The sequence below is a fragment of the Dreissena polymorpha genome, chromosome 8 (genome assembly GCF_020536995.1).
Source record: "Dreissena polymorpha isolate Duluth1 chromosome 8, UMN_Dpol_1.0, whole genome shotgun sequence".
In the NCBI taxonomy this organism is placed as follows: Eukaryota; Metazoa; Mollusca; class Bivalvia; order Myida; family Dreissenidae; genus Dreissena; species Dreissena polymorpha.
Window position 1 is genome coordinate 89,632,307 of NC_068362.1, and position 24,774 is coordinate 89,657,080.

A 24,774-nucleotide genomic window follows, 5' to 3' on the forward strand; every position below is an offset into this window, starting at 1 on the left:
AGGTGGACATGGGGCTTAACTGTGAGTTGGTCATGTGACTTAACTGTGAGTTGGAAATGGGACTCAATTGGGAGTTGGACATTGGACTTAACTGTGAGTTGGACAAGGGACTTGACTGATATGAAGTGTATATGCCACACAGAATTCAGTGGCTTTTTTCAGCCTACAAAATAACTTGGTAATTATATCTGCCTGGCCATTGGTGTTAAACATATACTGAATACCATTTATTGAATAACACAATATTACTTTTAAAATAAATCAAACATCCAACACAAAAATCTGGTGTCTGGTGAACTTCAATTAATAAACATTGAGTGTGAAAGATGAATTTAAAGTAAACAAGAGATGTGTTTGTCAGAAACACAATGCCCCCTACTGCGCCGCTTTGATTTTTTATAAATTTTTTATCATTTTGCAGGTACAGATAATTATCTGCCTTTAAAGCTTATTACTTCCCTTGGATTTGTTTTTTTTACCTTTGACATTGAAGGATGACATTGACCTTGACCTTTCACCACTCAAAACGTGCAGCTCCATGAGATACACATGTATGCCAAATATCAAGTTGCTATCTTCAATATTGCAAAAGTTATGACCAAGTTTAAAGTTAAGTGACAGACACACACACACACATACAATGACAGACAGACAGGCCAAAAACAATATACCCCAGATCATTCGATCCAGTGGCATAAAAGTAATGTAAACTGGCCTCTCAAATCCATCTTCTGATACCCGTGTGTGTACCATTCCTTGTTGTACCATTTTTAATGCACAATAGTAATAGAATGACCAGTCTTGAATATGGGATGGTATCATAAACAAAATGACGGTTGCCAGTGATTTCAAGGGTTGCCTAAATGTATCTTGATTAATATAGTCATTGACTGGACACAATGTTTTACGCCCTTGCCAAACCACCAATACCCGATCAAATGACCCCGATTTTTATCTTCGTCAAAAATCATTACCTGCAACATAATCTGTTATAAAAGTAGGCATCTTTCAATGCAGTCTTTATAATATGCGAACACTGGTAATAGAATTTTAGGTAAATTCTAAGATAAAACATCTCTTTTTCTGCACCATTTATTGACATAAAGAGATACATAAACACTACCAACAACTGAAATTTATTTTAAATGAAAGTCAACGAATTTAAATATATGCACTATGCAGTTGCATGCAAACAAACCGTGATTTTCAATTTATAAACATATACACGGAGAAATAAAAAAACTCCTACACTGAGAAATAAAACAATTCTCTGAGAGGAAGAAATCATCAAAATGTTCAACCTGCATTGTGATGGTTTAATGAATGACAAGTCACCAAATTAAGACTGTCAAGTAGAAAAATGCATGACATGATTCTAAACTTGCATAATGCAAAACTTGGAAGAAATAAAATTGTAAAAAACTAAAAATATCATCAGAAATCCCTGTCATGATACATATTACAGCAGAATATACAGGAATATAACTATTCGGTTTTCATGGTATGTAAATTGAAACTTATATCAAGCATGATATTTATGATAATAATTTCAAGGGATGATTAACTAAAAGCAATCAAGGATGGTTGTTTATTGCCATTGTTCTTGAAGATTAGTACCATGAATATTGAATTGTAATTTTAATTAAAGTTAGTTTTGTTTGTTTAATATTAAACACAAATACATGAAATAAAAAGTTCATACAAAGCAAGTTATGTTTTACATGAAAAAGATGCTTTATATACATCAATGTAACAATACAAATATTCAATAACTGTAGACAATCACTGGGACAAAATGTTTCCAAAGAGCTTTGAAAACATGTATCATAGACAAAAGTCACCAGCACGTAAATCAGTTTAGTTCTGAAATAAAACAAAAATCCTGACAGTTGGTTCTTTTGTAATTCATTACTGAATTTACATCCATTACGCATTACATGGGATTAAAGAATAGCCACCTATCATTACTTCTATAGAGCCCTGAAAATATATAAACCAACAGGAAACAAAGACATTATTTATATGATAAATTACAACAGCATACTATGAAATATGGCCCCAATAAAATTTGCAATATAAATGAACAACACATACATAAAATACTAAAACAAGAGGGCCATGATGGCCCTGAATCGCTCACCTGACTCATTAAGATCAGATGAAAACTATGACCTCTATTGTCTACACAATGTTTTTCTATGATTTGACCTAGTGACCTAGTTCCTGACTCTAGATGACCCAAATACAATCCCAATCCAGATTTCATCAAGATAAACATTCTGACCACAGTTCATAAATATTGGATGAAAACTGTGACCTCTATTGTCAACACAAGGTTTTTCTATTTATTTGAACTAGATTTTTACCCCAGATGACCCAAATACAATCCCACCCAGATTTCATCAAGAATTCTGACCAAATTTCATAAAGGTTGGATGAAAACTGTGATCTCTAATGTCTACACAAGGTTTTTCTATTATTTGACCTAGTGACCTAGTTTTTGACCCCAGATGACCCAAATAAAATCCCAACCCAGATTTCATCAAGATAAACATTCTGACCAAATTTTATAAAGATTGGATGAAAACTGTGACCTCTACTGTCTACAGAAGGTTGTTCTATTATTTGACCTAGTGACCTTGTTTTTGACCCCAGATGACCCAAATACAATCCCAAACCGGATTTCATCAAGATAAACATTTTGACCAAATTTCATCAAGATTGGATGCAAACTGTGACCTCTACTGTCTACACAAACAAATTGTTGACGGACGGACGCACAGACACACGCAGGCACGCACAACGGACGCCGGACATCACACAATCACATAAGCTCACCGTGTCACTTCATGACAGGTGACCTAAAAATATGTGTCGGAGATAAACATGAACAGTTGTGGTTAAAATCCCATAGAAACAAGGGCTGTTTGTAAAACATGCATGCCCCCTATATGGGCTATAAGTTGTAGTAGCAGCCATTGTGTGAATACGTTTTTTGTCACTGTGAATGGTGGTGGTGGTGGTGGTGGTGGTGGTGTAGTAGTAGTAGTAGTAGTAGTTGTAGTAGTAGTAGTAGTAATAGTAGTTGTAGTAGTAGTAGTAGTAGTAGTAGTAGTAGTAGTAGTAGTAGTAGTAGTAGTAGTAGTAGTAGAAGTAGTAGTAGTAGTAGTAGTAGAAGTAGTAGTAGTAGTAGCAGTAGTAGTAGTAGTGGTAGTAGTAGTAGTAGTAGTAGTAGTAGTAGTGGTAAAAGTAGTAGTAGTAGTGGCAGTAGTAGTAGAAGTAGTAATAGTAGACGTGGTGGTGGTGGTGGTGGTGGTGGTAGTAGTACTAGTAGTAGTAGTACTAGTAGTAGTAGTAGTAGTAGTAGTAGTAGTAGTAGTAGTAGTAGTAGTAGTAGTAGTAGTAGTAGTGGTAGTAGTAGTAGAAGTAGTAGTAGTAGTAGTAGTAGTAGTAGAAGTAGTAGTAGCAGTAGTAGTAGTAGTAGTAGTAGCAGTAGCAGTAGCAGTAGCAGTAGCAGCATTACAAGACCAATACTTAAGAATGATCAAATGGGAAAAGGTAACATAGCACCAGCAGTAAATATGGGGCTCATTTACAGGTCAGATTTGGAATCTCTGCTGTAAAATGAGATTTTGAATGAATTAAAGGGAGGCAAATCTGTAATAAAAAGAACATGCATAAACCGTAGTTGTTTCCCTTGTTTGAACCATGCTAAATCCTTACAAGTTTGGAAAGAATTGGATGAAAAATTTGGACTTTATTGCATAAACACCATTTTCTCAATTCAAGGGGAGGTAATTCTGTACTTCATGGACCAATAATGCTCATTTTTTGTAGGGTTCGTGTCCTCATTGATATAAAGACACTGTGCAACTTTGGAAAGGATCGGACAAAAAATGTGGAAGATTTTTGAAAGTTTTCACAAAATAGGCAAAAACGAATAAACATGCAAAGTTCAACGAGCTCTTGCGGCCATGTTTTTTGATGAATCAAATTTCTTTGAACAACTTTTTCAGGGGAGCCCTCAAAGGTCATCCCTGTGAAATTTTTTGAAAATCTGATGAGCGGTTTCTGACAAGAAGATTTTTTAAGGTTTTTACCATATATGGTCATGGCGGCCATCTTGGTTATGCGATCAAATTTTTTTTAACAATTCTTTTGTCCCATGACCTAGGGATGCTCCACATGAAATTTAGTTGAAATTGGCTCAATGGTTTAGTAGAAGAAGATGTTTACAAATTGTTTACGGACGGACGGACGGACGGACGGACGGACGCCGGACGCTGAGTGATATCAATAGCTCACCTCGAGCTATCGCTCAGGTGAGCTAAAAAAGGAAGGAAAAGTGATGATTTCTACACACTTGCAAATCAAATTAACATTCAAAATGAAATGACTATGTTTAACTAATATATAGTCTTACATACGTGAAGCAAACAGTTATACATGCATGTTTAAATTGACAAACAAATTACAAAAAGAGTATGCATATGTATATATGTATGGACAGCTTAAAACACTCGATATGATGCACCATAGAAAAAGACCAACAACAGCATAATATGCATGTATGACAATTGAACCGGTTATAAATCTGTAATTTTTCCTCAACAACCTTACAATAATTGTCACACTTTCACACTGAATGTTTTTGAGAAAAAAAAGTGAATTTTAATCAAATGTAAGTTCTTTTTGCCAGTTGTTTTATGCAATAGTGAGTAGGAAGTTGGAAGTGCAAGACTTTTTCTATTGAATAAAGGAAATCATTTACACATTATTTACAAAAAATTAACATAAACAATACTGTATATTTACAATAGCCAGGCCACAATGAGTACGGTTCAGGTATTGTGAACAACTGAAATTATATTTATACAAGAGTTGATAGTGCAATAATAGATGTTATTTGTAACTTAATGCACATGTATCACCTGAATTGTTGCATACTCACAAAAGATTAGAGGTTGCTTTTGTTTAATAAGAATTATTGCTGTGGCTTTAGGTCATTTTCATTTTACCTTATGCAAAGCAGTTTTTACCGAGTTTAAAATGTTAACTTTTATTAACTAAATATATATCAAGATGTTTACTGCAAATATTAATGTTTACCTCAATAAATCTTTTAATTAAAGTAGTATAAACCTCAACTGGCAAGAAAATAATACATGTTTCCACAACATCAATATCAACCAACAATTGCCTGATCCCAATGTGAAATGGTATTTGTTCAATTGTAAACTCATAAATCAAATGATTAAACTGAAAGGAAACATATGAAATACTGGACTATTGTGCTATTTACATTAACACGTGCTTGACATAAGGGGAATTTTATTTGTAAAGGTACATAAAAACAAACAGTAAATTCATTATATCTTTTCAAAACACAGCATTTGGATTGTATTTAAAAAAAAGTGCAGCTACCGTTACAATGAGGAGATAACTAGCTGTCCACGTAAGAATTCCAGGAAAAGGCAGATTGGAAAATCACTGTGGATAGTCATGAAAATTACAAAAGGCTAGCTCTAATTGAATAAAACACCAACACAACTTTAATCATAATGTCTTCCTTAAGTGCTCCTTGAATAATGCATGTTATGGATTAATATGTTTAACCCTTTCCCACTTACCAGAAGCAAAGTGAAAATGGCTATGTGCAAACAGCATAAAACCAGAACAGCCTGCGAGTAGCTTGAAGGTTGTTCAGATTTATGCTGTTTGCTGCTCATCAGTATTTTTATGTTGAAAATGAAGCCTTAAAAACTTGAATTTAGTAAGAAAGGTCTTTAATTAAATATAACTTTTAAAGGGACTACAAATGCGTGAAAATACGTAAGTGGTAAAGGGTTAAGTGTGCAAAGATCATTTCGGAAAAAAAGAACTGTGATGGTAAAAGTGATATTTCTAACATCATATTGAAAATAACAAATGTAAATGCCAACTATATGCACATTTCAATACGCACATTGTGTTAAATTTTCAGTGTGCCTTTACAGCTACCTTCTGTAGTTAATTGTTAATGTAGAAAATATTCATATCACTAACAGCGAAGTCAACTTTAAAAACAGAAAAAATGAAATAATATCTTGCATCACCTGACAATTAGAATGATTTTGCATACTGATAATTTATAAGCACAAACTCTGACCATAAGTATTTTACATGAGGGAATGGGTTTCACCTTTTTAAAGGTTCTTTCTAAAATTAAATACAGGAATATTTTCCTGGATTTCAGAAACAACTAGAGCTTTGTCAGACATGACGAATACCCCCACATGCCACATTGACACAGAATATTTTGCATGTTGTCTTCACAAAAAAACAGCTCAATGTTTAAAACGCACTAAGTGACCCCGTTACCTAGTTTTTGACCAAGCATGGCCCGTGTTCGAACTTGACCTAGACTTCATCTAGATACAACTTCTGACCAAGTTTGGTGAAGCTCTGATGAAAACTTCTGGAATTTGAGAGCGGACACCATGCTCAATGTTTAAAACGCACTAAGTGACCCCATGACATAGTTTTTGACCCAGCATGACCCATATTCGAACTTGACCTAGACATCATCTAGATAAAACATCTGACCAAGTTTGGTGAAGATCGTATGAAAACAACTTGAAATAGAGAGCGGACACTTAATACGGACGGACCGACAGACAGACAAGCTCACTCCTATATACCCCCCTTAAACTTCGTTTGTGGGGATATAAAAATTAAGATAACAGGAAACTGTTGAATAACATAAGCATTAAGAATAATTATTTACAAAGCATTTGTTAGGTTTGTTACAGAAATGATTCAGCTGTAATCCAGCAACATTTCATGCAATGTTTATGTCAGCTATCAAATGTTTAAATAACTTTGAACAATGACATGAATACAAACAAATAAAAAAACAAAACAACTTGTACAGCAGTGACTTCCTCTTGAAAAAGTTATTTAAATAATCCTAGTCTGAAACATACTTTCAGATGTAAATTAATACGAAACAAAATATGCATGGGTTGTGTTGATACAAAATCGTTATCTAATCCTAACTTATGCAAATATTATGCCAATATAAAACTTAATATTTGTGTTCAAAACATGATGTTTTGGACCCTGCGAATGACTAGCTGGTATATAAAACACTTGCAAAACTGCTTTTATGTCAAAGTAACACACAACTAAATTTTTTTCAGAAATAGTCATCTTCAACTTCAAAATATTACTATTTCCTTATTGTGTATTTTCAGTTTCTTTAAAAATACCAGCCAATCATTTTGTATATTATGAGATTTCCAATTGAAGTGTATCCCAGAAGATCATGTCAGGATTAACCAACAATATCTGCTCCACATTGAAAAATATCAAGATTTCTGAAGCTTCCCATTCAGAAGCACAGTGAAAATGGTAAAGTGTAAACAGCATAAAACCAGATAAGCCTGCAAGTTACTTGCAGTCTGTTCAGGTTTTATGCTGTTTGCTGCTCAATAGCATCAAGGGTTGGAAATGAAGCATTTAAAACTTAAATTTAGTAAGAAATGTCTTTAATTAAATTTAACTTTATAAGGGACTACAAATGCGTCAATATAAGTATCTAAGTGGTAAAGGGTTAAAAGGATTCGTGCAGTGTACAACTTATATACACATATTAATGTCTTTTAAGTCCTTTCACCCTTGAGTAGGCAAGGGGACACAGTCCCATGACGACAAGAAACCTCTCAATCTTGCATCTAATCATCTGAAAAAGACATACAAGTATGAATATCACACAAAAAAATAACATGAACGTAAAATTGTATATCACCCGCATCATACAAAACTGGGTAATATGCCATATAAAGCAAGTATAGCTCAAGCCAAGTCTGGTCAAGAGCTAAGACGTCCGTTAATAAATCAAGTGAGGTTTTACCACTAATTAGCAGACTTCATAGCTTTCAACTACTGAGCCAATGTGCAGGCTCGGCTGGAGCTAAGCAAGCTGCATGCTGCACAAGACCTGAATGGGTCAGTATTTAATTAGCCAAAACCAGTTTTAACTTAAGTAGTACCTCACTGGAATCATTTTATTTTGTTGAGCTATTTTGTTTAAACATAAAATTGATTATATTAGTTGGATCAAATTGTTGCATGCCATATAAACTACAGAACATTGTACTAGGGTAAAGCTGTATGGTATATTAACTTCCGAAAATTGTACTAGTGTGATGTTGTATGGTATATTAACTTCCGAACATTGTACTAGTGTGATGTTGTATGGTATATTAACTTCCGAACATTGTACTAGTGTGTTGTTGTATCGAATATTAACTTCCGAACATTGTACTAGTGTGATGTTGTATGGTATATTAACTTCCGAACATTGTACTAGTGTGTTGTTGTATCGAATATTAACTTCAGAACATTGTACTAGTGTGATGTTGTATGGTATATTAACTTCCGAACATTGTACTAGTGTGATGTTAGATGGTATATTAACTTACGAACATTGTACTAGTGTGATGTTAGATGGTATGTTAACTTACGAACATTGTACTAGTGTGATGTTGTATGGTATATTAACTTCCGAACATTGTACTAGTGTGTTGTTGTATCGAATATTAACTTCAGAACATTGTACTAGTGTGATGTTGTATGGTATATTAACTTCCGAACATTGTACTAGTGTGATGTTGTATGGTATATTAACTTCCGAACATTGTACTAGTGTGTTGTTGTATCGAATATTAACTTCAGAACATTGTACTAGTGTGTTGTTGTATGGTATATTAACTTCGGAAAATTGTACTAGTGTGATGTTGTATGATATATTAATACAGAACATTGTACTAGTGTGATGTTGTGTGGTATATTAACTACAGAACATTGAACTAGTGTGATGCTGTATGGTATATTAACTACAGAACATTGTACTAGTGTGATGCTGTATGGTATATTAACTTTGGAAAAATGTACTAGTGCGATGTTGTATGGTATATTGAATTTGGAACATTGTACTAGTGTGGTGCTGTATGGTATATTAACTACAGAACATTGTACTAGTGTGATGCTGTATGGTATATTAACTTAGGAAAATTGTACTAGTGTGATGTTGTTTGGTATATTAACTTTGGAACATTGTACTAGTGTGATGTTGTATGGTATATTAACTACAGAACATTGTACTAGTGTGGTGCTGTATGGTATATTAACTACAGAACATTGTACTTGTGTGATGCTGTATGGTATATTAACTTCAGAAAATTGTACTAGTGTGATGTTGTATGATATATTAAATTTGGAACATTGTACTAGTGTGATGATGTATGGTATATTAACTTTGGAAAATTGTACTAGTGTGATGTTGTATGGTATATTGACTTTGGAACGTTGTACCAGTGTGATGTTGTATGGTATATTAACTTTGAAACATTGTAATAGCGTGATGTTGTGTGGTATATTATCTTTGGAACATTGTACTAGTGTGATGTTGTATGGTATATTAACTTTGGAACATTGTACTAGCATGATGTTGTATGGTATATTAACTACAGAACATTGTATTTGTGTGATGCTGTATCGTATATTAACATGTGAACATTGTTCTAGTGTGATGCTGTATGGTATATTAACTTCCGAACCTTGTACTAGTGTGATGTTGTATGAAATATTAACTTTGGCACATTGTACTAGTGTGATGTGGTATGGTATATAACATGCTAGTTGAAAGCAGCTTATACCATCATCAGCCTCATCATCATAAATGTCACTGTTGGTGATGACAGACTCTATGGACGATGAACCCTCGTTGATGATGTGGGACGAGAGATACTTCATCATTCCAAATGTTTGAACCCTTTTCCGACCTGCAACAAAAACAAGAGAAATATTGATGAAAACATGAATATTTGACACCGTATTTTATTGTTAAAATAACATTTTAATATGGATTGTTTCAACAAACAAATGTTTACATCACTTGTTGGTTTTGTCTCCAAACATTGAATAGAACTGGCACTCTTAAACATACCATTATTTTGGTCAGTGACACTTGTGGCATGACACTCACAAAAAAAATAATTTTTAAGCAGACACATGGTTATGTGTAGTATTTTAAGTATGCTGATTGTAAAGTATGCCAACTGTGTTTTGCTTCTTGTCAAATAAGCTTACCCAACAGTCATTAAACAAATTCTTACCAAATATTTTCTGAAGTTGTTCATCACAGATCATGAACCTCTTGTCCTTTGGATCCTAAACATGATAAAAAGAGAAATTATAAAGTGACCTGCGCCATGCAAATATGGGCCTTTTTGATTATTAAAACTAACTATGAATTATCTGTTATTACAGATACACATATGAAAATCTTCAGTACAATATAACAGACTGACACACTTTGGACCTAACAGCATAATAGTGAATGGCCAGGCAACCCCCCATTTGGCTACAGTCCATAGTCAAACCCAGGCACCTTTGCCAAAAACGCTCTAGCTGATGCCACATTTAACTGACCTGCAACTTTCGTTCCTTAACAATTTCCCACATTTTCTTCACAACTTCATTTCTTGCAAGCTGCAATTATAAATGAACATTTGCTCACTACAAGCATAATAAAAATAGATGTGATACATTCATGATCCCTGTTACAAAATCTTTGATTATAAAAATCATATTTAATCAATATAATTTAATTTTTGACACATTTATATTAATACACAGTCATAACAAATACATATTCAAAACTTCATCGTTTAAACTTATCAAAAGAAAGCAATGCAATATAACTCGAAAACAAAGCAAATAAATGTTTATTATGCAGATAACAAATTTGTTATATTTCACACAATGCCTTATATTTCTTTGGGACCCTTATTTTATTATAATATAATTACATACCAGTAATGAATTAAGGGTAGAATTTAAAACTGTTATATGTGCTCAATATATTCATATTAGATACAACACTTTTCACAATCAACCCTAATATACATGTTTCAACCATAATAAGCTGGTGCATTAAGCATGGTACCTTATCTGTTCCCATAAGAGCAGCCAGGTCAGCTGACAGGAGACAGGGTCGAGAGTAGGCACTGTTACCACCTCCACCTACAGAAGAACACATCACATTATTCTAGTCTCGTTCTAGAAAACTGACTGGGCTTACTTGTATGTGCATCAAGCGTTGTCCTAGATAACCCTGTGTAGCCCTCACAGACTAATCAGGGACGCTACTTTTCGCCATTACTGGATTTTTTTCAAAGATTGCCCGTTAACAAAAAATTCCTTAAAGGCGGAAAGGGTCATCCCTAATTAGCCTGCGCTGACTGCAAAGGCTTATCTGGGATGACAATTTATGTACATCCATTAAGCCCATTCTTCCCAGAAAGCTATTCTATCCAATTATTGGTCCATTTAGAGCCAATGGCTTATCAACCATCTTTACACAGAAGATTTTGAGTCACTGTAGTGGTTTGCATTAAGACTATTTTAAAAAAAAGTCACGTGCATAAATGCACCCTATATAATTTTTTTTATAACACTTGTGTACATACAGTTTATCTTCTAGTTCACATATAATTTACAATAATGATGCTGAGAAAAGGTCATAATAATCCATTGCTACATGTTATGTAAGTTATTATGTACAAATTGTTCAATTGTAAAATGTTAATGTTGGCTAAGAAACATTCCTTCTGTTATAAATATTATATAATAACAATAATGGGCTAAAGATAACAGACACAAAATTTGATTTGATGGTATGTGACAAATATAAATATTCCAGATAACTAGTAGTGAAATAATGCTTTTAATCTTGAAGACAAAATGAATGAAATAAATTACCTTCTCTCTTCTTTTTCTCTCTGGGGGCTTTTGTGGCCTAAAATATTGATACCAAAACAGCTGTGAGCATTCCGTTGTTGATATGAAATATTAAACATTAATAAACAATTTCCATCATATTACCGACACGGAGATTTTACAGTTTGTCCAAGAAAATGTAGAAGTCTTACACTATTCCTGAAAGCATTAAACTATGACAGGCCCACCTATAAGATCTCCTTTCATTAATCTGAGCCGAGTCTGGTAAAAATAGTTAACTGTGCAGGGCTTATGGGCTTTTGCTTATTTCTATCACCGTCTTGAATCACATGGCTTCCTTTCATAAATAGCTGCTCCTAACATATAGGCTTCACTGATTAGAACTTGAGATACAATCTAGTAGACTACATATGTACATTGACCCTGCGTTTATCCGGACACGTCCGTTCTGGCAAATTTCCAGATTTCCGAATCTTCTGAAACGCGATATTCCAGACTTAACAGGGCAAAATACTGCATAATAAATCCCTTTCCCTTGACTTTTGTCGGATCGTAAGATTTCCAGACTATCGAGATCCGGATAAAGGCGGGGTCACTGTAAATACATGCACAAATGAAATATGCGTGCCAATCTCGTACCCTGCCTCTCGTCCTCCTGCCCGTCTCTTCGAAGGACTGCAAGCGTTTGGCAAGCTCTTCATCTGACAACTTCAGGGTCTACAACATTGCATACACTAGATAGATGCCAAGCAAATTGTTTTGGCCAATTTATCTGTTAGTTAAAGTTTGGGCCAGACCTTTGACCTCTAATTTTGACATTTACTTTTGAGCTTAATTACAGGCATAACAGGCCACACGCTGTCTATTAGTGGTGGTCATTTGAAGTTGTTTTAATATTTTATACCAAATGATACAGCTATAGTCCACATTTAGAAGGAGTCCTAAGGATAGGAGTTCCTTCCAAGAGAGTTCAAGGTGATGCAGAAGCAATTGACGATGGAGCTGGTGTAACAGCCAGACGTCGAAATATTGGAGAAGAAGGATACCCTGCACATGGAGGTGTGCTCCGACCGCAGCCATTAGCTTGGTAAAGACTAGAGGAGCCGTTGCCAACCCAAATGGCATCGCTCGGAACTGGTAGACCTGGCCTTGAAAGGCGAATCGCAAGTACTTCCGGTAGTTGGGATGTATAGGAACATGGAAGTATGCATCTTCCAAGTCCAAGGACATCCCCCAGTGCAGAGGTTTGATGGAGTCCCGTATGAAGGATGGAGTCTCTATCTTGAAAGATGGTTCGAGTAGATACATGTTGAAAGCTTTTAAGTCTATTAGTGGTCTTCAGGAACCATTTTTCTTTGAACAAGAAAAAAGACGACTGTAAAATCCTGGAGAATATGGATCTTGTACCCTTTCTACCGCCTGTTTTTTCAGAAGAACACGAATGGACTCTGGAATATGAGGATGCGGTGATACCAGTTCTATGGGGACGCGTATAAGAGGAGGTCTGTTCTCGAATTGAAAAGTCAGGCCTTTTGCAACAAGAGAATGAACCCAAGCGTCCGAAGTTATTTGAAGCCATCGATTTGAAAAATGCAGAAGTCTGGCTCCTACTGGTATTTCTGGCATCGGCGGAGATGTTGGTAGAAAGGGTTGTTTCCTAGGGCTGATAAGAAGGAGGCCCACCCCTGCCGACAGGAGGCTTGGAATTCCTCTTATCTAGCTGAGGTTTGTTCTTTTTAGCAGGGTTCCTAACAGAAGACCTCTGAAAAAAAGATGTTCGGTTACTTGGGGTAGATCTATTAGACCCTGACTGAGGATTCCAGGAAGGTTTTTTAGAGAAAAGATAAGTCCTCTTATCTTTCTTAACTAATGGACCTGCCGGTGGTCTAGAAGCTGGTCTCTTAAAGGCCCATTGGGGTTGTCCAGAGTTATTTCTTGCAAGAGAAGCATGAAGTTGATCATCTGTATAAGCTGTGAGTGCTTCTTGTATCTTACCACTGAAAAGAAATCCTGATGAGAGAGGTGCTGCCCTGAGCGAATTCATACCTGGCTCTTAATAGAAAATCTTTAGGTAAAGAGGAAAGGATAAGATCTCTACGAATCCTTAACATCTCCGACATTGAAGAAGCAGCATTATGTGAAAGGTTCAATGTCGTTCGGGATAAATGTATCAATAAGTCTCGAAGTTCATCCGGAACCGAATCTGACCAATCACAAACAAGGCGCAAGATAGTTTCTAGCATTAAGTCTATTTGGTTTGATAGACCTAACGCTCTTCTCTCTCTTCCTTCCCATTGTTCTAAGATGGAATAAGGAACCGAAACCGATTTTGAAGAACTAGGTATGGTAAGGACAGTTTATTAATGTCAGGATCCTGAATCGGTAATTAAGAGAAATCTAAACCAGAATTCAGATCAGGTACTGGAGGCTTATAGCTTCGAGTACGTTCCCGAGTTTTTGGTTAGGAGAAATCTTTAGGTACTCTCCATATCTCTCCTCGTTTAGGAATCGTTGTATTGATTGATTCCAATGACTGAAACACAGATAAAACTGAAGCACCAATCGGAAGACGTGTATAAAGGCAGGAACTCGCCTTAGTAACACTGTTAGGATCAAATGTACGAACCAACTGCTCAGTGACCGAGATGGTCAAATTAGCAGACACCTCCACAGGTTGTGAACAATACTCTTCACCAAGAGTCCGGAACATGAGATCGTATATCTGATGAATGGGTGCTAAATACTGATCAGTATCATTATCTGCATCCGAATCATGCTCACTGTTAACAACGCCTGAGTTGTGCAAAGAATCCATAGAAACTGTGGTAGGAATGATAGGAGATTTATCCTGCACCAAATGATGATTCACCGGTAACGAAGAATGACTATCCGCAAAGTCAACACACTGATAATTAAAACCGGAAATAGACGGTGAATTATCAGAAGTGACAGGTACATAATTTCCAAAGGAATCTTGAACCCATGTGTCACGCATAGACGGAGTAGCAGCCGGGGGTTTCCGACTAGGAATAGTAGTAGATACCCTCGTTGCAGACAAAACAGCCATTGTGGTGAGATGAACACCAGAATTGAAGGGCTGTGAAATCTGATCAGTCACTGAAACATATGTTGAGATCACACTGGAAACTGGTGCATAGGGTATGGAGACATTACAATCAGAAATAGGATAGTAATGTGACAAGTCATAAAAGTCGAAACGACAATGCTTCCTTGAAGCTTGTCAACAACCTTTATTCCTGTGATGCCGAGATCTAGAACAACTACGACGCCGAGAGCTGGAAAGGCTACGACGGTAATAACGTCTCCTTGAGTATCGTTTCCGTGATGATCGATAATGATCATAACGATGACTGGAATGAGGAATAAGAGAAATAAGAGCGTGTCCGACGTCTACCTCTATAATCAGAACTAGTCGACAACGAATGTTCATTCGACGACGAAGAAGTGGAATAATTCAATGAAGAAGAACCTCTGTTTCTGATCGTTGACCGGTGACTGGCAATTGTTGACCGCTTAATGATCGGTGCATGTTGACCGGTGTCCGGTGACCGGACCGGTCATCAGTAACAGATGACCTGTGGGTCGGACCGGTCATCAGTAACAGATGACCGGTGGGTCGGACTGGTCATCAGTAACAGATGACCTGTGACCGGTGGGTCGGACCGGTCATCAGTAACAGATGACCGGTAGGTTGGTCCAGAGACCGGACCGGTCTCCGTTGACCGGTATGTCAGACCGGTGACCGGACCAGTCTCCGTTGACCAGTGCCTTGGACCAGTGACCGGACCGGTCCCCGATGACCAGTCGTTGCCCGGGCTGGTCCCTGGCGACCCGTCCTGCACCTGGTGACATACCGATAATGACCGTATTGGCCTGGCATTGGTCGATGTTCTTGACCAATGCCATCAGGCAAAGACCAGCTGACGGTTGTTGCCATAAAGTCTGATGTTGATCGACTTTCCAATGGTAAAGTACGATCACCATCTTGCCTGAAACCCGGTGACTGATGCTGCAATTGATCATCTGACATCTGTAAAGTTACCGGGCAAAAACCATCTGTTGATGGTACATCTGGTCGTTTCCTGCTCAAAAACGTTCTGCGACGTATTGCTTTCTGCCAAATGTCATCGTCCCATGAACTACAAATAGAACATTTTGGTCAACTGTACACAAAGTGCATGATAAACAAGTGTTGTGGTTATCACACGACACTTTTAAATGACCACAAACGCCACGTAGTTGAAAACTGATTCTAATTTCTTAATTAGAAAAAAGAAAAGAATTTGAGCAACAAACAATATTTAGTGGCAATTATGATGAGTAAAACCGTTAAATACGGTATATAAACTGTACAAAATATAGTCAATACTTTTTGACTAACCAACGAAAAGCTCGCGCACAAGTGCACGAGCCCGTAGAAAAACCCGGCAAAATCTGAAAATAACACTATTTACAACGAAATTTAAAGAGAAAAAGATTTCTGAATATAGCAGAAATGACAAATTATGTAATTTATCAAATCGGAAACCCAAAACACCACGCAGAAATGAAAGAAAACACCGAATTCCACAGGAGCAGAAAAATGGCGGTCTGTCTCGGTATTCTCCAGAAAATGAAGATGAGTTACGGTTCTTGATTTCCGGTTAGGTTACTTTATACTATGTTTAACCTGATCTGTTTTCAGTAGGAGAGGTGGCCGAATTCCGGCACTTGAAGATTTCTGGAGTAGCTAACCCACCTTGAAAAGGTATAGCTAGGGATAGCAGGTATGTATTTATGATATTAAAATACCATGATGAATCACATGATGAATAACTAAATAACATTCTGGACAATCCACGTGTGCCCTTAAGTTTTGACCTCTATGACAGACCTTAAACTTCAAGATTGGGAAACAGGTGTTTAAAGCTACACAGCCAGTGGTGATAAAATATTAAGAGATAAAAACTTGAATATGTAATTCTATGAAGTACATGATTTTAATTACATGTGGTGCCCCATTGTATTTGATACAAAAATAAGATGCAGTGCTTAGTTAACATGTACAAGAAAATGATACCGGTAGTGTTAAGTGTTAAGAATAAACATCATTCCATACAAAATAGTTATCTGAAGTAATACCAATCTACTATTGTTTTTTTACACAAACATATTTTCAAGGCTTCAGTCAAAGTCAAACAATAACTATGTGGTCACAAGACGATAGGGCATTCTCATTACCACATTTCATTGGACAGTTTAATTTAAATGAAAATTGAACATTAAGAAGAAAATTTCTTGTACATGTAAACAGCACTGTAACGTTCCTTACCTTTTGTTCTTCATCATACACATTGAGATCATCATTTTCCAAGGGAACTAACTCTTTGTCAGAGATCTTCTTTGATTTTTTCTTTGAAGAGTTCTCTGTTGTTTTTGATTTCTTTTTTGGTGGTTCACCTTTCACCTTAAGACAAGAAATTTAGATAATTGTGATCTTATTACAGTTGTTGTTAATTTAACAAGCGATAGTGCTTTGAAATGCAACATAGTATTGTTGTTTATTCCAGTGACTTGAGAATATGCCCTTTGCTGTGAAAAATGAATGGCAGTCATAAAATATGTAGAATATGTGAATGTGTTTGAGAATAAACTATCATTCCATACGAAAAGAAAAACAAACCAGTAACATCTATTAATATTAGTTCACTGTCTTGTAATTATCTCGTTTTTAATCAAACCTAAAAAGAAAACATGAAATACAAGTGATTTTTAAACTTACACAATAGTGGATATTTGTTGGTTGCGGTAGGTTATCAATGTTAGTTCACAGGTGATATAAGATTTTTTTAAATTAAATTATGCGAATGGATAAAGGAAATCAGTAATGTACCAATAGGTTTTTATTTTATGTTTTCGACAATTCATTTACATTCTAAAAGGATTTAACTGGATGTTATTTTTAAATTGTGAAAACCAGAATTGTTGAAACACCATTTCATTTACTATACAGAGCTTTTTCGAAGGATTTTCCTTTACTACTCACGTAACTGTATTTTGAAAAATTTGGGGCTGGATAAGGGAAAAAATGAAGAGTGAATGCATGAGTGAATTCAGTTATTTCCATCCTGTTGTTCCTAAATCCCTGTAAACAATGCTGGCAAGCAATTTACTTTCACAACATGGAAATCACTTTTACAGTGTTCAATTAACGACAAATTACCACTGGACCCATGTTACACAATCTTTTCACATGAATGATACAAGTCAATTCCCACTTAAGCTTGCAGGGATAATTACCTTAACAATACAGAAATTCTATTTTTTTCTCATTCACATGTACATATTCACGGCTTATTTTAATTATTTTACATTTAAATATTTTAATAACTAATCCTTTTAAAAACACAAAATTTCGGGTTGTTCTTTCTTTACATAGACTTTAAAGTGTTCACAGTTGTCAATGAAGCCATTTGCAAACAAATACCAAATACATAACAATGACCCTTTCAAAGATTAATATCAATAAGAAGATTGGGAAACAACATATGCCGTCTAAGGATAATACTGCCAGTGTAATATTCAGAGTGGTTTAAAAATGGGATTTTGGAGCTGACCACCAGATATGCCACGGAAACAGCCCAACCCCCTCACCCCCAGATTAAACAAGAGGGCCATCAGGCCCTAAGGCGCTCACCTGAAAGCAAAAGGAACTAGACTATTCTGAAAACAAGGGACAAAATTGTCACAAAACCAGGGAGAAAACTCAAACTGAACTTTTGAAATGAACAAACAAAATTAACCCCCTTTGTAAGTTTGTTTTTAAAAAAAATCTATTTTTAGTCGTGGCGACCTTGACATTGGAGATATTGACGTGATTCTTTTGTGCGACACAACGTCCCATGATGGTGAACAAATGTGCCAAATGATTTTAAAATCTCACAATGAATGACATAGTTATGGCCAGGACAAGCTCATTTATGGCCATTTTTGACCTTTGAACTCAAAGTGTGACCTTGACCTTGCAGATATCGACGTAATTATTTCGCACGACACACCGTCCAATGATGGTGAACAAATGTGCCAAATGATTTTAAAATCTGACAACGAACGACATAGTTATGGCCCGGACAAGCTTGTTCCGCCCGCCCGCCAGCCAGCCCGCCCGCATTCGCCAATCTAATAACCAGTTTTTTCCTTCGGAAAACCTGGTTAAAAATGCAAGCTGATTCATGAAGATTATTTTGGAACAAAAAAGTGACTTTTAACATGTTTTTTTATATTTGACCTTGTGACCTAGTTTTTGAGCTCATATGACCCAGCTTCAATCTCTGGCAAAATTTCATTGGGACAAATGTTCTGACCAAGTTTCATGAAGATTGGCCAATTAATATGGCTAATATAGTGTCAACAAGTTTTCACTAAAGCCATATAAGGACAACTGCCCCCCCCCCCCCTGGCGGCCATGTTTTTCAACAAACCATAACCATTTTCAAACTCACTCAAGCTATTGTTAGAACAAATGTTCAGATCAAGTTTCATAAAGATTGGATAATAAATGTGACTTCTAGAGTGTTAACAAGGTTTTGTAGTAAATAGCCATTTAAGGAAAAATGCCACGCCACCTTGCAACCATGTTTTTTAACTGATCTCAACCATTTTTTAACTTAGCCCAGATATTATTAGTTCAAATATTATGACCAAGTTTCATGAGCATTGGACCACAAATGTGACTTCTAGAGAGTTAACAAGGTTTTACCATACAGTAAAAACATATAAGGAAAACTGCCCCGCCCCATGGCGGCCATGTTTTTCATTCAACTGGAACCATTTTCGAACTCGTCCAAGATATTATTGGGACACATGTTTTGACCAATTATCATGAAGATTGGACTAAAAATGTGACTACTAGAGTGTTAACAAGGTTTTACTATAGCCATATAAGGAAAACTGCCACGCCCCCTGGCGGCCATGTTTTTCAACCAACCGGAACCATTTTTGAACTCTTCCAAGATATTATTGGCACACATGTTCTGACAAAGTTTCATGAAGATTGGACTTAAAATGTGACTTCTAGAGTGTTAACAAGGTTTTACTATAGCCATATAAGGAAAACTGCCACGCCCCCTATCAGCCATGTTTTTCAACCAACCGGAACCATTTTCGAACTCATCCAAGATATTATTGGGACACCTGTTCTGACAAAGTTTCATGAAGACCGGACAATAAATGTGACTTCTAGAGTGTTAACAAGGTTTTACTATAGCAAACTGCCACGCCCCCTGGCGGCCATGTTTTTCAATCAACCAGAACCATTTTTGAACTCGTCCAAGATATTATTGGGACACATGTTCTGAGTAAGTTTCATGAAGATTGGACAATAAATGTGGCCTCTAGAGTGTTAACAAGGTAAATGTTGACGACGCACAACGGACAAAAGGCGATCACAATAGCTCACCATGAGCACGTTGTGCTCAGGTGAGCTAAAAAAAACAAACTTTACATAAATCTCAACTTACATGACAGACTACAGTTGAATATTTCGAGTCAAAAACATTATACTTTAAGGACTTTCCAACCAAGGATGCGTCAAAACAAAAAATAACTTTCACATTTGACTCACCTCGTGCTCGGATTCTGATGTGTCTCCTTTTCCATTACCATTCTGTTCTTCTTCCTCCTCCTCTTCTTCCTCTTTTGCTTCTTCCGTGGCCTTGTTTTGTTCTTCCATCTCCACAATCAGCTTCATTGTGATTTTGTCAATTTCTTTTTTTCTGTGAGGCATGAATTGGATTATCAGTAATAATGATATTATTGGGAATACAAAACTGAGCCTGGCATAGAATTAACCAGTTATAACAGGATCTGAGGATTAACATCCGTATGAGCCGTGCTCTGTGAAAACCGGGTTTAATGCATGTGTGTAAAGTGACGTCCCAGATTAGCCTGTGCAGACAACACTTTCCGCTTTTATGCTAATGTTCGTTTTAAGAAAGTCCCTCCTTAGCAAAGTTCATGTTAAGGTGGAAAGTGTCATCCCTGATTAGCCTGTGCGGACTGCACAGGCTAATCTAATGCGACACTTTACGCTCATGCATTAAACCCCTTTTTCAAAGATATTCCATTTGTATTTTAACCCAAACATGCTAGTATATATTAGGTCATATGGTGCTTGTCCCCATTTTGTTAAGGGTTAGTAGTTCAATTCAATAATAACAAGCTCTTCCGTCAAAGCCAGGACTCAGCTAGTGCTGCATAAATTTCTAAAAATCCATACTTACAGCCCTGTGTTGAATTTATAAATTTATTAATTTGTAAACATTTTGACAAAAATAAGATTTTTAAGAGAGGACAAGTGGCATGGTAACTTCTAGTTCAGGTGTTTATTCTAACATAACAACAGGCCCATTTCACTGATGATTTAAAGCACTGCGGGTCGGGCCACACACAAAAATTCGAACATACAAAGATAAATCATTATGTGATTCTTGTTGTTTGTGAACTAAGGAATTTTTTATAGATTTTCCCATCCATTTGCCTCTGTCAGAAGTTAAATTATGTTCGCTATAAGGTCCAATTGTGTTTGCCTCAAGGGCTAATTTGTATCACATATTTTACTGTGAAATCTATCAAATAAATGAATCATTGATAATAGACTTCCATTATTAAAGAAAGTAGTAATGTTTTTTATATCAAGTAATTGGTGGTTTCTATGAAATGCCTAAGGCCAGAATGCTGATGGTATAAGCTAATAGATAATTTTAAATTCTGAATTGGCTGTCACTGGGAGTCATTAATACTGTTACATATCCAATTTCAACATGATAAAATACACTACGCGACCGGTGATTTTTTCCGCAATTCTCGCATCACCATGATCGATGCAACGTGACAAATCGCAGTGATTCCGAGCGACAAGAAAATTTGGGTGTTGTCTCGGCGGTTTCACGGTGAATGTCGCCCTATGTATCTTGCTGTAAGGCAATCAGCGCAAATCACCGGGAACCCCTGTGATTCACCTTTTTTGGCGATGAAAAGAAGTCGGCAACATGGAAATAGGAGATATGCATTCCGCAAACTAGATTACATTGTAAATAACGGAAATAATAAATATTCAGCCCATTGGGAATTGGCCAAAAATTACTTCGCAAACTGGAAATCTACGATCACAGCTTCATTGCTTTATCTGTCCGTTGAATTGTTTTAAAACGCTTATAGGTTAAATGACCTTCAACAGCTAATTGGCGTTGATCTGTTGTGTAATGTCAATAAAGGTGTGAAAAACTAGATTATTTCTTCTTAAGAGATATTGTATTTATGTTGGATTATTGGATAATTGTGAATATTAGAAAAGCAGTATGTATACAGTTATCGATACGATTCGGTTTATATGCGTAAATTGACTAATCACTGATGTCACCAATATCCTCTGGGATCATGGCGAAGCGCGGCGAATCACCCCAAAATTACGGGGAATCACCGTGAAGATTATCTTGCTCTCGCATGACGGCGGTGTGATGAATCACGTGAAAATCGGTGATTTTCCACTAAAAAATCAAACTGTCCACCATGACTCCGCGAATGAGGCAAAAATCCCATGTCGCGTAGTGTATTTAATAACATTTGATTGATAAATTTTATTCATTTTGAGTACAAAGGGTAAAGTGATTATTACAAAGTCTCAAATCATTTCAAAAAACACATATCTGTACAACCTACAAAGACAAAATTGTCCAACTAGACTGGTACCAGCCCTGCCTAGCCAAGACTTCCTGAATACCCCAGTCTGGCAATCTAAATGTAGAGTTACCCAAAGAGTTTCTCAGACTTCAAAGCAGATTACATTGTTGACAATTACTCTCAATAAAAAATTCTAAGTGTTTCATACCAATCAAGTGTATATAAGTTTATAAGAACTATTTTTCCCTAAGACAATAAAGAGTGGAACATTCTGGAAGAAAGTGTAGTGCGCTAGACATAATTGGCAGTTTCAGGTCAACTGTCCTACAGTGGGACTAACCACCCTCTCTTCCATTGCCCCAACGCTGAAAGGCCCTGCAACTTACCCATCTAGATCCAGACTACACTGCAAAATTGACGCAAGGGCGAGTTATCCTAGTTTTTATTGCCTACAATTTGTGTTTTGGGTTATAAACCAAAAATTGTCCCATTTCTCCCAAAACATGTCAGCATTGGTACTTAAATAAGTCTTAAATCATTTATATAAACTATGGATATTTAACACATATTTATACCTATCTGCCAAGTCCGTGTCGAAACACTCCTGCAGCTTGAGTCGAACTTTTTTCGCAGACAATGTGGATAAGTCGGCATCCTTGAGAATTTCTGTTAAAAAAGAAAAAAAAAAGGCAGTTTTATCATGAAAATACTCGGTAATTGGTAAATTTGTATGATGTTATTATCAGAACAAATTAACTTATATCAAAAGATACCCAGTATCATAAAAGATACCTTTTATTTTTCTTCGCAGTCGATCGCTACTTATTTCAGCCATTTTAAACAAGGGATATCACTCTAGCTGACTGACAGGTGCGTGGAAAATTGCAATTATTTTAAGTCGAGTTGGATCGGAGACGGTGATTATTGACCCCTACCATTGTGTCACACCGGTCTTACTGACAATAACGTAGTGACGTAACCATCTATGTATAGAATGGTCCCCAACCGGTTTCACCGCAGGGAACTTATGGTTTGCGCTCTGTGTGTCAGTCAGTCAGTCTGTCCGTCACACTTTTCTGCATCCTGCGAAAACTTTAAAAGTTCTTCATATTTTTTCATGAAACTTGAAACGTGGATAGATGGCAATATGGAGGTTATGCACGTAATTTTATTTTGTTCCTAAGTCGAAAATTATGGTTGCTATGGCAACAAATAGACTAGAAATACTGCTGAAAATGGTGGTTTACTGGATCCTGCGATAACTTAAAAAGTTCTTGATACCTTTTCATGAAACTTTAAACATGGATGGATGGCAATATGGACATTATGCACGTCATTTCACTTTGTTCCTACATCAACAATTCTGGATGCTATGGCAACAAATAAAAAAATTCTGACAATGGTGGATTTTCTGACAATTTTGGAGCCGGTAGGGGACATATATTGCTTGGCAATAGTCTTTTTAATATATGCCATTTTCAAACGGGCCATACATTATGCTATATAACTTACTCGTTAATTTCGCTGTTTACTGTATATATGGCAGATTTATATGATACAGGTCTTACACCCGTATTAACTCGTACACGTGCATGTGTATGTGCTTGATTCGAATCTAAGGTCACCCACGCAAGAGGCCCGGATTTTATACCTCCACTACTTCATTACTAGACTTAGAAATCGAGTCAATTTAAATCTTAGCTGCAATTTCAGATGCTAGTTGTGACTAATTTTGTTAATTGATGGGGGGGGGGGGGGGCTTGTGCAGTATGAGGATGTGGACCGTATTACCTCGAGGACATCGCATCGGTTTGGTCTGGTGGCCTTCAACCAAACTCAGATGCGCTGGGAGTAGGAATTGAGCCCGGTCGCCCATATGAGAAGCTCGTTTTACCAAAGTCTGCACTAACTGGACAGCCTTAGGTGGTGCACTCATCAATCCTACCTTATCAACACTAGATTTACACAAGTTTTGACTAATTTTGATTAAATGATGCGATTTCGAGCTCAATCAGTTATTGATTATCAGCACATAAGAGTAGCGGCAGCAGAGTGACAATACATATGCATCTGATTCCCACATTGGATGGGTGAAAAAAAGATTTATACGGGCCTTCAACACCACATTGGCAGCATTAAATGCATGAGTATTTCCCAAAGATTGAAAACAGTAGTTAGTCTGCAGAAATCATGGAGGGGAGCCTTATGTTTTGAAAACAATTCAGGAAAGTTCGAAATTTTCAGTTAAATGCACGTGCTTTAACGCGCAATCAATGACCTTTTGACAGACAAGTTCTAGTGTAATGG

General features: G+C 36.4%; 1 protein-coding gene across 1 annotated transcript; it reads right to left on the minus strand.

Annotated features, from left to right (window-relative positions):
• Window positions 1-1,076: 1,076 nt before the first annotated feature.
• On the minus strand, window positions 1,077-23,383 carry LOC127840834 (uncharacterized). The gene is made up of 11 exons (XM_052369261.1): window positions 23,260-23,383; window positions 23,043-23,133; window positions 20,411-20,561; window positions 17,120-17,254; window positions 12,427-12,504; window positions 11,809-11,845; window positions 10,994-11,070; window positions 10,477-10,536; window positions 10,161-10,215; window positions 9,702-9,827; window positions 1,077-7,723 (listed from the first exon to the last, which is right to left on the minus strand). The coding sequence occupies exons 1-11, from the start codon at window positions 23,300-23,302 to the stop codon at window positions 7,716-7,718; spliced, it is 861 nt and encodes a 286-aa protein (XP_052225221.1). The 5' UTR covers window positions 23,303-23,383; the 3' UTR covers window positions 1,077-7,715.
• Between the last annotated feature and the right edge of the window lie 1,391 nt (window positions 23,384-24,774).

Coding starts and splice junctions, on each gene's coding strand:
- LOC127840834 (XM_052369261.1), bottom strand. CDS start 23,302: ATGGCTGAAATAAGTAGCGATCGACTGCGAAGAAAAATAAAAG. Junction 10,537..10,993: donor CTCTTATGGGAACAGATAAG/GTACCATGCTTA, acceptor TTATAATTGCAG/CTTGCAAGAAATGAAGTTGT. Junction 9,828..10,160: donor ACAACTTCAGAAAATATTTG/GTAAGAATTTGT, acceptor TTTTTGTTGCAG/GTCGGAAAAGGGTTCAAACA.